Source organism: Dendrobates tinctorius, unplaced genomic scaffold, assembly GCF_039654945.1.
Source record: "Dendrobates tinctorius isolate UK_male_01 unplaced genomic scaffold, ASM3965494v1 ptg000223l, whole genome shotgun sequence".
Taxonomy (NCBI): domain Eukaryota; kingdom Metazoa; phylum Chordata; class Amphibia; order Anura; family Dendrobatidae; genus Dendrobates; species Dendrobates tinctorius.
The window spans coordinates 18,381,406-18,395,773 of record NW_027361890.1 but is presented as its reverse complement, the minus strand read 5'-3'; the positions used below and the strand labels follow the sequence as shown (position 1 = coordinate 18,395,773).

The following is a 14,368-nucleotide window of genomic DNA, read 5'->3' as shown; positions in this document are numbered from 1 at the left end:
CTTCATGTCTGTGTTCTTAGGTAAAATTGTGAGTGAGTCTACAACAGTGAGCTGCTTATCACAGAAGGGTACGTGGTCGGTCTAATAGGTGTGAGAGACCTAGTCCTGGCAATGATACAGCCTGATAAGTGACACATCTGTGTATTCAGTGCTTAAACCCTACATCATGATGTCCTCAGATTACGTAGCAAAAACCTGCTCACAGATTCCCTTTAAAGGGCCCAGATATGCAACTTTGCAGTTTTCCCACTCTGACACTGTATTGCTTGCCAGATCACGTCATAGGTTCCTTGAGGTCGGTCCCAGGATATTTTGGTTTGTGCTGTTCCCCTGCTTCATAACTGATGCCATGTACATAGGTCGCTACTCCATGCCTTGCTTCCACTGCATGCAAAATGTTTCTTTCTGCCTTGAACCCCTTTCTGACATCTGACGTACTATCCCGTCCACGGTACCCGGGCCCCTATGACCAGGGTTGGGATATTACGTCATCGCGATTAGCGGCTGATCGCAGCCGGGTGTCAGCTGATTATCACAGCTGACACCCGGCACTATGTGTCAGGAGCGGTCACGCACCGCCCCCGGCACGTTAACCCCTGGCATACTGCGATCAAACATGATCGCAGTGTACCGGGGGATTAGGGAAGCATCGGCAGTGAGGGGGCTCCCTCCGTGCTTCCCTGAGACCCCCCCTGAGCAGCGCGATGTGCTGCGCTGCTCGGAGGTTCTCCAATATGGCCACGGGGGCCTGCAGGGAGGCGGCTTCCTCAGTGCCTGCTGAGAGCAGGCACGAGGAAGCCTGTGCAGCGCCTGTCAGATCGCTTATCTGACAGTGCTGTCCAATCTGTCATATCAGTAATCTGACACATTACAGTAATGTCCCCTCCTGGGACAATAAAATAAAGTAAAAAAAAAAGTATAAAAATAATTTATAAAAAATCACTAAATTTAGAAAAAAAAATCAATAAATAAAAGTACACATATTTAGTATCTCCACGTCTGTAACGACCTGCCCTATAAAACTGTCCCACTAGTTAACCCCTTTAGTGAACTCATTAAAAAATAAAAAAAAAGCAAAAAACAATGCTTTATCATAACGCCGAACAAAAAGTGCAATAACGCGCAATCAAAAAGATGGATATAAATAAACACGGTACCACTGAAAACGTCATCTTGTCCCGCAAAAAATGAGCCGCCACACAGCATCATCAGAGAAAAAATAAGTTATAGCTCGCAGAATAAAGCAATGCAAAAATAATTAATTATTTTTATATAAAATTGTTTTTATTGCATAAAAGCGCCAAAACATAGACAAGACATAAGACATAAACAAGACATAGACAAGACATAAATGAGGTATCGCTGTAATCGTACTGACCCGAAGAATAAAACCGCTTTATCAATTTTACTGCACGCGGAATGGTGTAAACGCATCCCCCAAAAGAAATTCATGAAATGCTGGTTTTTGTTCATTCTGCGTCCCAAAAATCAGAATAAAAAGCGATCAAAAAAGTCACGTGCCTGAAAATGAAACCAATAAAAACGTCAACTCGTCCCGCAAAAAATAAGACCTCACATGACTCAGTTGGTCAAAATATGGAAAAATTATAGCTCTCAAAAAGTGGTGATGCAAAAACTATTTTACAATAAAAAGCGTCATTTAGTGTGTGACAGCTGCCAAACAGAAAAACCCGCCATAAATAGTAAATCAAACCCCCCTTCATCACCCCCTTAATTAGGGAAAAATAATAAAATTAAAAAGTGTTTTTTTTTTCCCACAAAAATGATCTTTTCACCCCCAATGTTTATTTTCCCCAAGGGTAACAGGACCCCAAAAGTTATTGTGCAATTTGTCCTGAGTACGCCGATACCCCACATGTGGGGGTAAACAACTATTTGGGCGCATGGCAGAGCTCAGAAGGGAAGCAGCAACATTTGACTTTTTTTGCTGGAATTTAGGTCAGATGCCATGCCGCGTTTGGAAAGCCCCTAATGTGCCTAAATAGTGGAAACCCCCCTCAAATGACACCATTTTGGAAACTATACCCCCCAAGGAACTTACCTAGATATGTGGTGAGCACTTTGAACCCCCAAGTGCTTCACAGAAGTTTATAAAGACCGTGCGTGAAAATAAAAAAAAATCATATTTTTTCCACAAACATGATCTTTTAGCCCCCAATTTTTTATTTTCCCAAGGGTATGAGGAGAAATTGGTCCCCAAAAGTTGTTGTCCAATTTGTCCTGAGTACCCTGATACCCCATATGTGGGAGAAAACTACTGTATGGGCACACGTCGGGGCTCGGAAGGGAAGTAGTGACGTTTTGGAATGCAGACTTTGATGGAATAGTCTGCGGGTGTCATGTTGCCTTTGGAGAGCCCTGATGTGCCTTAACAGTGGAAACCCACCAATTCTAACTCCAACCCTAACCCCAACACACCCCCAACCCTAATCTCAGCCCTAACCCTAATGGAAAAATGGAAGTATATGATTTTTCAATTTTATGGCTGTAGGTTATAAACTTCTGTGAAGCCCTTGGGGGTTCAAAGTTATCATCACACATCTAGAGAAGTTCCTTGGGGGGTCTAGTTTCCAAAATGGGGGTCACTTGTGGGGGGTTTCCAGTGTTTAGGCATATCAGGGGCTCTCCAAATGTGATATGGCGTCCGATCTGAATTCCAGCCAAAAAGTCAAACTGCGCTTCTTCCCTTCTGAGCTCTGCCATGTGCCGAAACAGTGGTTCCCCCACATATCAGGCATCAGTGTACTCAGGACAAATTGCACAATAACTTTTGCAGTCCAATTTCTCCTGTTACACTGGTAAAATAAAAAAAAAATTGGACCTGAAGTAATTTTTTTGTGAAAAAAAGTTAAATGTTCATTTTTTTAAGCATTCAAAAAATTCCTGTGAAGCACCTGAAGGGTTAATAAACTTCTTGAATGTGGTTTTGAGCACCTTGAGGGGTGCAGTTTTTAGAAAATACCCAAAAGTAATACCATTCTATCATAGACCCCTCAAAGTGACTTCAAATGTGATGTGGTCCCTAAAAATAAAATGGTGTTGTAAAAATGAGAAATCGCTGGTCAACTTTTTACCCTTATATCTTCCTAAAAAAAAAAAAAAAATTTTGGTTCCCAAATTGTGCTGATGTAAAGTAAACATGTGGAAAATGTTATTTATTAAGTTTTTTGTGTGCCATATCTCTGTGATTTAAGGGCATAAAAATTCAAAGTTGGAAAATTGTGAAATTTTCAAAATTTTCTCCAAATTTCTGTTTTTTTCACAAATAAACGCAAGTTATATCAATGAAATTTTACCACTAACATGAAGTACAATATGACACAAGAAAACAATGTCAGAATCACCGGGATCCATGGAAGCGTTCCAGAGTTATTACCTCATAAAGGGACAGTTGTCAGAATTGTAAAAATTGGCCCGGTCATTATCATGCAAACCACCCTTGTGGGTGAAGGGGTTAAAGTCTGAAATATGTAGTTTATGGACATAGGACTCGCAATCAACATAAAAAAGCATCATGTATCTGGGGGCTTTCTTGTGACGTATATGAGGTCAGATTTGCCTTAAAGTTTCCGAAAATCCATTAATAGACGGGCAGCGTGATTTTACCAGCACCACTGATTGTTAGCAGTCTTCCCCATGGTCGTAGAGGTGGTGGCTCTGATCATGTCCTGCATTGTACGGGGCCAGGCCACAAATGAGTCACTTTTTAACTTATTCTGTTGTGGAGAGACATGGTCAGATTGCATACTACATCCAAGCCTTGCAGACTAAGGTCCAGTGGTTCTGGTGGAGCTAGGGTCGTCATCACTTTGGCCAGGAGTGTTTGTCTATGTAGACAATGGGCCACGTGGGTTACATGCTGTATACTTGGATCCCCGGTCTTGCTGTTTGGGCAGATGCGATATGTATGTGGCTATATATGGTGGGTCTGTTGGCTTATATTAGTCAGGAGCATAGTGCTTTCCTAGCGGCTTTGTGTCGTTCTGTTAAATCTTTGTGTCCTTATTTCCCATGAGCCTGAGCGTGAATTGTATATGGTAACAGTTCCTCAAACCCTCTCTCCTCGTTCTCTGCAGCAATAGCTACCCAGGCCACTGTGGAGTTACGCCGCAAAGGTTCCCAGTTGTCCACAGACACTATGGCGTCGAGCACAGTGTTTGATGCAAATGAATTCCCTGAAAATTACGAGGCAGGACGGGCAGAAGCGTGCGGCACTTTATGTAGGATCTTCTGCAGCAAGAAGACTGGGGAGGAGATCTTATCGGCCTATCTTTCCAGGTAATGTGTGTACCACGGACTGTCGCCCCTCTCCCCTAAGCAATAGTGGAAGGTGGCTGATTGAATCATCGGGGGAATAATCTGTCAATGTTTGGGCTTTTAATTGGAAGTAACCAGAATGAAAACATACCAACTATCTTGCATAAGTGAGGAGCACCGCCGTTCAAAGCCTTCGGGACTGATGAGGATAGTCAAGTACAGCACTCAATCTCCACCAGTGCCAAAAAAATGGCTTGTCCCCTGCTCTATCCAAATGGAGGACACGAGACCCCAGTTCTCTTACTCAGAGGGAGTTCTGTGCATAATCAAAAAGTTGGGCTAGTGGGAACACCCATAGAAACCGAAGCCCCTGATTTTGGTGATTGTTTGGTTACCTTGTACTATACGTACAGTACAGGCCAGCCAGTGTCATACATGAAGGGAGCAGATTTTTTTTTTTTTTCTTAAAGAGTAAACTCTTGTAAGTTCTAGAAAATGCTCTATAAAAAATATTCTGAAGTGTCTTATATTTTGAATTATTCCATTCCTCTGTTATACCTCCTGGAAATGTAAGACTGAATTGGAAATTGAGTGTTGCTGTTTCCTTGTGAATAGCGGTGCCAGTCAGTGTGTGGGTACGTGTCCTATTGGCAAGGCTAGTGGTGACATCCTGTTACCGCATCCAGGAGGAATGACTAAGACCTGTTTCACACTTCAGTTTTTTGACGTCAGTCAAAATCCGCCAATTTTAGAAAAACGGATCCGCCCATTTTTTGGCGGATCCGTTTTTCCCCCCATAGACTTGCATTACCCGCTGATTTTGACTAATGTTCGTCCATCAGATCCGTTTTTTGACGGATCCGTGAAAATTTTAGCGTCTCCCGGGCAGAAGAGACGGACGATGCAACGTTTTTTTTGCAGCGACGGTCCGTTATTTTATAGTGTGCATGCCCGGCAGATTTCCCCTCCCGAGCATATTAACCCTAAATACCATTCTGGAAGCGGCGAAAAAAAATCTCTCTATCTCTTTCTCTCTATCTTTCTATCTCTGTCTCTTTCTTTCTCTCTATCGCTCTCTCTCTCTATCTCTCTCCCCATCTATCTCTCTCTATCTCTCTCTTTCTCTCTCTCTTTCTATCTATCTCTCTCTCTCCCGCTCTCTCTCTCTCGCTCTCTCTCTATCTCGCTCTCTCGCTCTCTCTTGCTTTCTATCTATCTCTCTCTCGCTCTCTATCTCTCTCGCTCTCTATCTCTCTCGCTCTCTATCTCTCTCGCTCTCTATCTCTCTCGCTCTCTATCTCTCTCGCTCTCTATCTCTCTCGCTCTCTATCTCTCTCGCTCTCTATCTCTCTCGCTCTCTATCTCTCTCGCTCTCTATCTCTCTCGCTCTCTATCTCTCTCGCTCTCTATCTCTCTCGCTCTCTATCTCTCTCGCTCTCTATCTCTCTCGCTCTCTATCTCTCTCGCTCTCTATCTCTCTCGCTCTCTATCTCTCTCGCTCTCTATCTCTCTCGCTCTCTATCTCTCTCGCTCTCTATCTCTCTCGCTCTCTATCTCTCTCGCTCTCTATCTCTCTCGCTCTCTCTCGCTCTCGCTCTCGCTCGCTCTCGCTCTCGCTCTCTCTCGCTCTCGCTCTCTCTCGCTCTCGCTCTCTCTCGCTCTCGCTCTCTCTCGCTCTCTCTCGCTCTCTCTCGCTCTCGCTCTCTCTCGCTCTCGCTCTCTCTCGCTCTCGCTCTCTCTCGCTCTCGCTCTCTCTCGCTCTCGCTCTCTCTCGCTCTCGCTCTCTCTCGCTCTCGCTCTCTCTCGCTCTCGCTCTCTCTCGCTCTCTATCTCTCTCGCTCTCTATCTCTCTCGCTCTCGCTCTCTCTCGCTCTCGCTCTCTATCTCTCTCGCTCTCTCTCGCTCTCGCTCTCTATCTCTCTCGCTCTCTATCTCTCTCGCTCTCTATCTCTCTCGCTCTCTATCTCTCTCGCTCTCTCTCGCTCTCGCTCTCTCTCGCTCTCGCTCTCTCTCGCTCTCTCTCTCGCTAGCTCTCTCGCTCTCTCTCTCTCGCTAGCTCTCTCGCTCTCTCTCTCTCGCTAGCTCTCTCGCTCTCTCTCTCTCGCTAGCTCTCTCGCTCTCTCTCTCTCGCTAGCTCTCTCGCTCTCTCTCTCTCGCTAGCTCTCTCGCTCTCTCTCTCTCGCTAGCTCTCTCTTCCGGACACAACACGGATCCAGTGATGACCGTTTCGCCCACAACGGCAGCGGATCCGTTTTTAACAGCTCTGGCGGATTTTGGCCTTCCATCAAGAAACGGAAATGTGAAACAGGCCTAAGAAATGACAATGTTTGAAGGAAAGGTATTGGTATTCAGTAGAGCTTCTGGCATTTACTGCAGATTTTTTTCATTTCCGTTGTTTGTCGCTGTAAACCCTAAGACATTACAGGCCCGATTTGCGATTCCCGCTACGGAATGGGAAGACTTGGGTTCCCGACCCCAGGTTTTCATCTTCTTGATGATTTTTTTCTTGTCTCTTAGGTTTTACATGGTGCTCGTCCAAGGTCTTCAGATTGGAGAATTTATCTGCCATCCCGTTCTGGCCAGCATAATCCTGAACTCTCCTCCCCTGTTCTGCTGCGACCTGAAAGGGATAAATGTGGTGGTTCCATATTTTATTTCTGCCTTGGAAATTATTTTACCAGACAGGTTTGTATTCTTCACCTGAAATCAAGAAGGTGCTGATAATGTCCCCCACATTATGCATGTCAGTGTGTCCAGGTTCCATTATGTGACGTGCAATACTGGGCAACTTGTCTGTTATCTACTTGTAATGGCTGCAAAAAAATATGGAAACTTCTGCAGTACTTGCCCAAAATGTTTTCAGCCTGCAGATTGCTTAGGGAAAAGGGAAGGTGAATACATCTCCAAGGACAAACTGCCAGCAGCCTCTTCACGCGGAGTCCTTTCTTCTTGACCATTGAAGGTCCATGATTCAGAAAAACTATCATTAAGAGGAATGCAAAAAAAAAAAATTAAGAAACATTACTCACCTGTTTAAGCCACCTCCACTCCAGTGCTACAGCACTGTGCTCCCTGCCAGCCTGAATTTACTTGTGCGACAATGTGGTCCCCTTTACCCAGCTGAACCCTACAGTTGATCGCTAGCCACAGTAGTCACACGGTTGAGGCCAGTGACTGGCTGCAGCGGTGAATCAGCAAGTTGTCATTGATGCAGCCAAGTAAAAAGCACTGGGCAGCAGCAGCATTGAAGCCGAGGTGGTTTAAACAGATAGATAATGCTTATTTTATTGCATTTTCTCCCGTTGGCCTCTTTTTGGGACTCTGCACCCCTGTCTTGCACGGATGCTCGACATCCTGCTCTATTCTTGTCAATGGGATTCCTGGAAGAAGCCCAGGACAGCACTCCACAGTGAATGGAGTGGAGGCCGAGCTTACTCTCCCCTGCCCCATGTATGTCAAGGCTTCAGAGTTTCAAGGCCCCCGTTCTAGGGGCCTCTGCATGTCCTTGTGGTCAGACCCCATCATTCAGCAAATTATCGCATATCCTGTGGATAGGTGATAAAGGTTTATCAAAAAAAGCACATTAAGTCCCTGATATGATCAAACAGTTTTTTCATGTAGCTTGTAGAGCAGTTTCTACTCCAAAACCCAAATGAAACACCACTTCATATACTTTTAGAATAAGCTTCCTATTTAGTTCAATGGGAAATAGTGCATGGAAATGTCAGCATGTCAGTTCTTCATTTCTGCTCCAAAAAATGCACCAAATTTTACTAGAGAATCAGTTGAAGCGGTAAACGCCGCCTCCATAAAAACTGTCAAATCACATAAAGGTTTCTGGAGATTTTTTTCATTAACCACGGAGTTTTCAGCCAGAGTTTTTCCTTAATAAAGCATCCAATGACAAGTGATGGATCAACTGTGTGTATCCACCAAGGATTCTGAATAGTTTTAACTATTCTCCTAATTATAATGCACAGGGCTGGGGCAGCCACCGCTCTATTGATGAGTTCATTATCAAGCAGATGATTATGTCCAGCAGATCCCACAGGACTGTGTATCTTATGAAGGTCTGATTTGTAGTACAGACAATACAAGCTACTCCCCCCGTAGTGGTCAAATCAGGCAGTTGTCGGACATTTCTCTGTTGCATGCTTTCTGACTGTTTGCTTTTTATTGTAGGGAGCTGTCAAAGTTCAAGAGCTATGTAAATCCCACCGAGCTTAGACGGTCCAGCATCCACATACTGCTGTCACTACTGCCATTGCCACACCATTTTGGGATTGTGAAGTCGGAGGTAACGTACATGCAGCAATGCAGACCTCAGTGCTGGCTTTTTTCCTGCTTTATTCTGGTGTCTCCTCCTCCTGTTACTTTAACGACTTGTCTTCCTTCTGCAGGTCTTGTTGGAAGGAAAGTTCAGCAATGATGACACTGGCAGTGACAAACCGGTTACCTTCCTGTCACTGAAACTGAGGCTTGTTAATATCCTGATTGGGGCCTTACAGACCGAGACTGATCCCAACAACACTCAGATGATCCTAGGTAGAGTATGTTAGGTCAAGACACAGATTTTATTTAAAAGGTCTTTCTCGCTCTCTTTTTCATTGTATCCCACACATCTTTCTATTAAAAACATACTCGTTGCACTCTCTAAATTATTCTCCCCCCCCTCCCCCCCATGTTGCACCTTTTTCCTTTACTTCTGAGCTTCAACTTGGGCAGTACAAAACCCTTTCATTAGGCAACCAGCAAGTGATGCTTTGAAAGTGCAAATTTGCCATGTCGCAGAATTGCTGCAAAAGCTCTGTGCTCTCACCTTGATGTTCTGAAATCCAGGCCGAAGCACTTTGCAGCAAAATGCTGCGTTTTACAGTGATTTTGCAATGTGGGAACATATTTTGATACTTTGGCCACTTGTCGAGCACATTTGTCAGAAAGATTAGGTGTGGCGTTTGGCCTCAGTCCCATATCTTTCACTTTTTAGGTGCGATGCTGAACATTGTCCAAGACTCTGCCTTTCTGGAAGCTACAGGAAACCAGGTGGAGACGGTAAGGTTGCTTTGGCCATATCATGGCACTTTGTAGATACATTGTGCTACAGGCTACACATGTAGGTGTGATTTTATGGTCCCCAATCCTCTTCTGCTGTTCTTAATGTATGAACAAAACTAGATTGCATCTTATTTATTTCCTAATGCTTGTATAGCACCCGCATAGTCCATAGTACTGTACACATCATCACTCACATTACTCCCATCTGTCCCTCTCCCCAGTGGAGCACAAAACCAAACTTCCTTTTGTAGATATTTGGGACAGTTTGATAGAAACAACCAGAATGTGTTAAGAGTATGAGGTATCTGGCGTTCCTATGGGTTATGCTACTATGGGATCAGATCCAAGCTCCTATACAATTGTATTCCGCGTGTAATTACGTATAGACATATTCATTTAATTGTGTGCAGTTATGAATAACTGTATGCAACTGTGTGACGCAGATTGAGAATAACGTGATGAAAAGTCATAGCCGAACAAACAGCGGCATCAGCTCAGCCAGCGGAGGCAGCACTGAGCCCACTACCCCGGACAGTGATAGGCCTGCCCACGCACTGCTGCGGGACTATGGTAAGAACAGACTTTTTTTTATCCTTAGTCATTCAGTACAGCTGCACAGCTTCAATAGATGATAAATCACATGACTTGCATTTTGGAACTTTTTTTTCTTTATTGAAAAAATGAGGTTGCTCTTTATAGCAAGAAAAGGGCTTAAAGGGCTGCACAGGATAGTAAAAACATGGCTGCTTGCTTCTACGAACTCCTGTGCATGGGTTGTGTGGGGTAATCATTCATTGGAGCTTATGGACTGGTGCATGTGGTGCTGTTTGTGGAAGAAAGCCATGTTTTTATGATCTCATATAGCCCCCCCCAATTAAGTGCCATGTCTCCCCTTTTCTTACATTTATTATTATAGTTGCCTGATACACATAAGATCACACAGCATTGTGGGAAATTTGAATTTTTGCATGATCTTATGCATTTATTTACAAGAATTGTCATGTATGTATTGTCATGTACTGAGTATGCTTTGTTTGATGTCCTGTCTATAAATGAATCCTTGGCTCCAGCGTAAATGTCTAGGAAAATAATTTCCTTTTTTGTCCACGGGTGGGGGGGGTGGCTTCTTTTGTAATTTAATGCATAATATTGTGAACAACAACACAAGCATCGAGAGGATAGCCATATATATACCTGCCAAATGAGTATGTGGGATCCTTGCCCACTCCCCCAAAGTTTTAGCTGCTGCATTCTGCAGCCATCTACATGACTGAGGTGCAGCTTGAGAGAATTCGTCTTTATCATCTATGATGGCTGTCACACAATATCCCTGATGTCCTGATTTTCTTTCACTGGAAAGACACTTGAGTAGGATCAGGCATGTTAAAATCCAACATGTCTGACCCTTGTTTTTCTTGATGCTTTTCATTGAAGGACACTAGGGAGGCCTGCCAACTTATTCAATAATGGATGATGCTGACATTAACCCAATATGTTTGGACGGCATAAATGGGTTTCCCAACATTAGCTTGAAGAAGAAACAAAATCAGAATTATAAGTCTGTATGTATTTTTTTTGTCCACATAGCTGAAATAGACATTCATCCTCATGCACGAGCTATGCCGTTTTGGGTGGGAGGAGAGTGTAACAAATCCTGGACTATGTGCTAATTTACCATGACTCGTCCCTCTGGGCAGATCTGGTGTACTTGGATTAGGCCTCGTTTGCACCTTCTAGATGCCTCAGTTTGAAGTTCCCCCGTCTCAGGAGGCCTGATCCTTCCTATATAATTGCTTTACACGACGATTATCAGTCATTAATTACATTGGTGTAACTCTGAAAGGAGTAAATAACCTTGGCTCTCTTTGCTGTTTTTACCATAGGATATCCAGGTACCCATCCAGCCCGCTATCTTAATTGTAAATCATTTAATTCTCTCTTCATTACACTCAAATCTGCACAATACTTAGATTAAAATCCACCACTAACCATCACGGGCCGACAATGTACAACACTGTGTAATCCATACTTTTCCTATATGTTATCAAAATTTATGCTGCATGGATATCTGTCATTGAATGTGCCGATGTTAATTCACAGCAGTTTAAAGGTTGATGCTGATGATTATATTGCTATTACATTAGCATGAAGGATGTCAACTATATATGTATTTGCACATAAATTAGCTTATTAATAGGCTTAGTAGAAAGGAAAGTGGTTAAAGGGAGCACTACTGGTAATTGTCTTTTAAATCATGCTTGGCTGCCTTACTGAGAGTGAAGTAAGGGAGAAGATAACATTTTGTTCTCCCTGCAGCCTTTCTCTTCCAGTTATGGGAGTGGTTACAAAAACTGCTCTCTATTAGGGTGTGTGTCCACGCTGCGCACTGGCAGCGCTTTGGACGAAGCGGAAACATCGCAAGATAAAGAGACATGTTGCAGTCTGGAAAGATGCACCACATGTCCGGAGACGCAGGGCCGCCGGATGCGGCCCTGCACGCATAGTGGAGACGTGATTTCATAAAATGCCCTCCACTATTGCTGTAACGATTGGACGCTGCGGCTGTGCAAATCCTGATGTAATCCGGACAGTGGAAACCTACCCTTAGAGTTGAGCGAATTTGTTCAGGTCCCTGCTTATTCGGCAAGCTATAGTGCTTACCGAATAAGATACAGTGGGGACCCGAATACATGGAGTGCGCCGTCTGATCGGCGCCGCAGCTGCATGTGTCGCGGCTGTGTCACAGCACATGCATGGAGAGCCTGTGTGTTGGGCTCTCCATGCATGTACTGTGATTCATGCAGCTGCGGTGCCGATCAGCTAATCAGCCGGCGCCCTCCAGGTATCCGAGTTCCCGCTGTAGCTTATTCGGTAAACCCTTATAGATTGCCAAATAAGCAGGGACCTGAACAAATTCGTTCAACTCTACTCGTCTATACAGTGATTGCACGGTAATCACTCCCCTGCATCTTGACTGACAGCCCGCTCTGCAGCGTATGTGTGCAGCATTTGTGTTCAGTGTGTGCAGCGTAGGCAGTTTGTTACCGTGCAGAGGGAATGCTCACTGTGTAGTGAGTGGTGACTGCAATAGCCCCCTGCATCGGCCCGATGACTGGAAGCGAGCTGCTATAGGGAGAATATAAGCCAGCCTGGCTATTGTGCTGGGAATTGTCATCAGTCTCACTCACTTGAGTGCAGACCTTTCAGTTTTGGTAAAAGACCCACATATACAAGTGGCATGTAGAGATCGTACTTGTGAATCTGCTGTGAATTAACATGTCCATTGATTGTGGACTGAATCTTATTAACACCTGTATGTGTGCCACGTAATGATCATAAGGGAGTGGAGCTATTAATGGAGGCCAGTTTTACATGTCTTTGTGCCCTGTGGCTGTGCCCTGCTCCTGGGCTGTCCGCTTCCCGTTACTAATGAGCGGTTGTTTTCCCTCCCCTGCTTTGCATTGGTTCTGCGGTTACATCCTAGCTCTTCATACAGATACAGCTGCCGGTCTGCTCATGCGCAGCATCCACTTGGTGACTCAGAGACTCAACTCGCAGTGGAGGCCAGACATGAGCATCTCATTAGCGGCCCTGGAGCTACTGTCTGGTCTCGCCAAGGTCAGTAGCTACATTTTCTTCTTGTGTACAGTATAATCTAGGCGAGTGTGATGTGTGGCGAAACCAAGAGAGAGAAAAAACAAATATGTGGTCAAAGAATATTCCAAGGCAAAAATAGAGAAGATAAAACACCTTTATTAGAACAAACTTGGTGAATGGTGGCATAACTACAGAGAGAGCCCACACTTACATACAATAGTAACTGCACTTACAATTAATAATAAATACACAGGAATACATTGTAAAGGAAGCTTCAAGGTCCAAAAGGTATGTTAGCAGCAGTATATGGTACACTGGATTAATAATGGCATGACAGGTTGCCAAAGTAGTGCAGATAAGAAGTCCAGCAATATTGTCAAAAACTGTGGAGTCAATAGTATACACCACCAATGTGGATCCATATACATGCTGGAACAGTCACAAAAAATATATATGGGGCAAGATAAAAAAGGATATACGCCAAGATATACATCAATCAATGTGGAACTGAATAGCACAAGATGGGATATTAAAAAAAAAAAAGAAAAAACAGATGAAACACACAATTTTGTTTGTGCAGTCCACATGTATTTGTCACACGAAACATGTGGTTTGAAGATGTAAATGAAATGCAGGTAATAGAGTGTGTACATAAGGCATTACAGAGAGGAAATGTAGATTACCTGAGTGATCAGCTGTGCAAGTGTGGAGCACACCCCGACGCGCATTTCGAAATTCGTTCTTCATCAACTCCCTGACAAAGGGCGAGTTCTGAAATGCCCTCCTGGGTGTACGCAGCACAGCTGGTTACTCGTACATTTCCTCATACCAGTCCATTCTCTTATCGTCTTGCACAGAGTTTCCACAAGTCTCCTGAGCCAGGCTCTGCAACCTCATGTATGCCTATGAGGCAGGAGACCCATAGCCAGTCCATGTATCACAGACCTTACTATAATAGCTTTTAGTGAACAGAGGGACACTTGTCATCCTAAGCAATCCATTATTGTATTTTAGTTATACTTTTGATCATTTGAGAACATAATTGGTCTGCCATAGCCACTTATAGGAAATGGGATGTATTTTACATAATTACACTACTGTACCGATCTGCTTACTGATGTGTGAACTTTTGGTGTAACCTAGAGACTTGAAGAAGATCACAGTTTTCCAGACATATGTTTTGGTAATTACTTGTATTCCCAAAACATAAAATTATAGGAGACACTCTTCTTTAAACTCTGCCCTATTTAGTTCCTCTGTTGTTCCTCCTGGGAAGGTAGGAATAAATTGAAAAGGAGTCAGTGGTATATATTCCAGATGGGTTGGGACATGCAGGGATAGTTACTGAGCCTTATGTATCCAACCTAACAAGGGAATACCTCGAGGCTTTGCTCCTAGCACATTATCTCAGCCCCATGTAATTGGTTATCACCAGCAT

General features: G+C 43.9%; 1 protein-coding gene across 4 annotated transcripts in view; it reads left to right on the top strand.

The window, feature by feature from the left end:
• The window catches only part of RALGAPB (Ral GTPase activating protein non-catalytic subunit beta), a 171,918-nt gene that overhangs the window by 121,151 nt on the left and 36,399 nt on the right, over positions 1–14,368 (top strand). For 3 of the 4 annotated variants that reach the window (XM_073555376.1, XM_073555374.1, XM_073555375.1), the window contains exons 10-16: positions 4,098–4,299; positions 6,796–6,963; positions 8,461–8,575; positions 8,679–8,823; positions 9,266–9,330; positions 9,777–9,903; positions 12,818–12,951. In XM_073555376.1, the coding sequence (XP_073411477.1) occupies positions 4,098–4,299; positions 6,796–6,963; positions 8,461–8,575; positions 8,679–8,823; positions 9,266–9,330; positions 9,777–9,903; positions 12,818–12,951 (956 nt within the window). The remainder of the gene's footprint in view (positions 1–4,097; positions 4,300–6,795; positions 6,964–8,460; positions 8,576–8,678; positions 8,824–9,265; positions 9,331–9,776; positions 9,904–12,817; positions 12,952–14,368) is intronic. The other variant, XM_073555377.1, reaches the window with a different exon arrangement.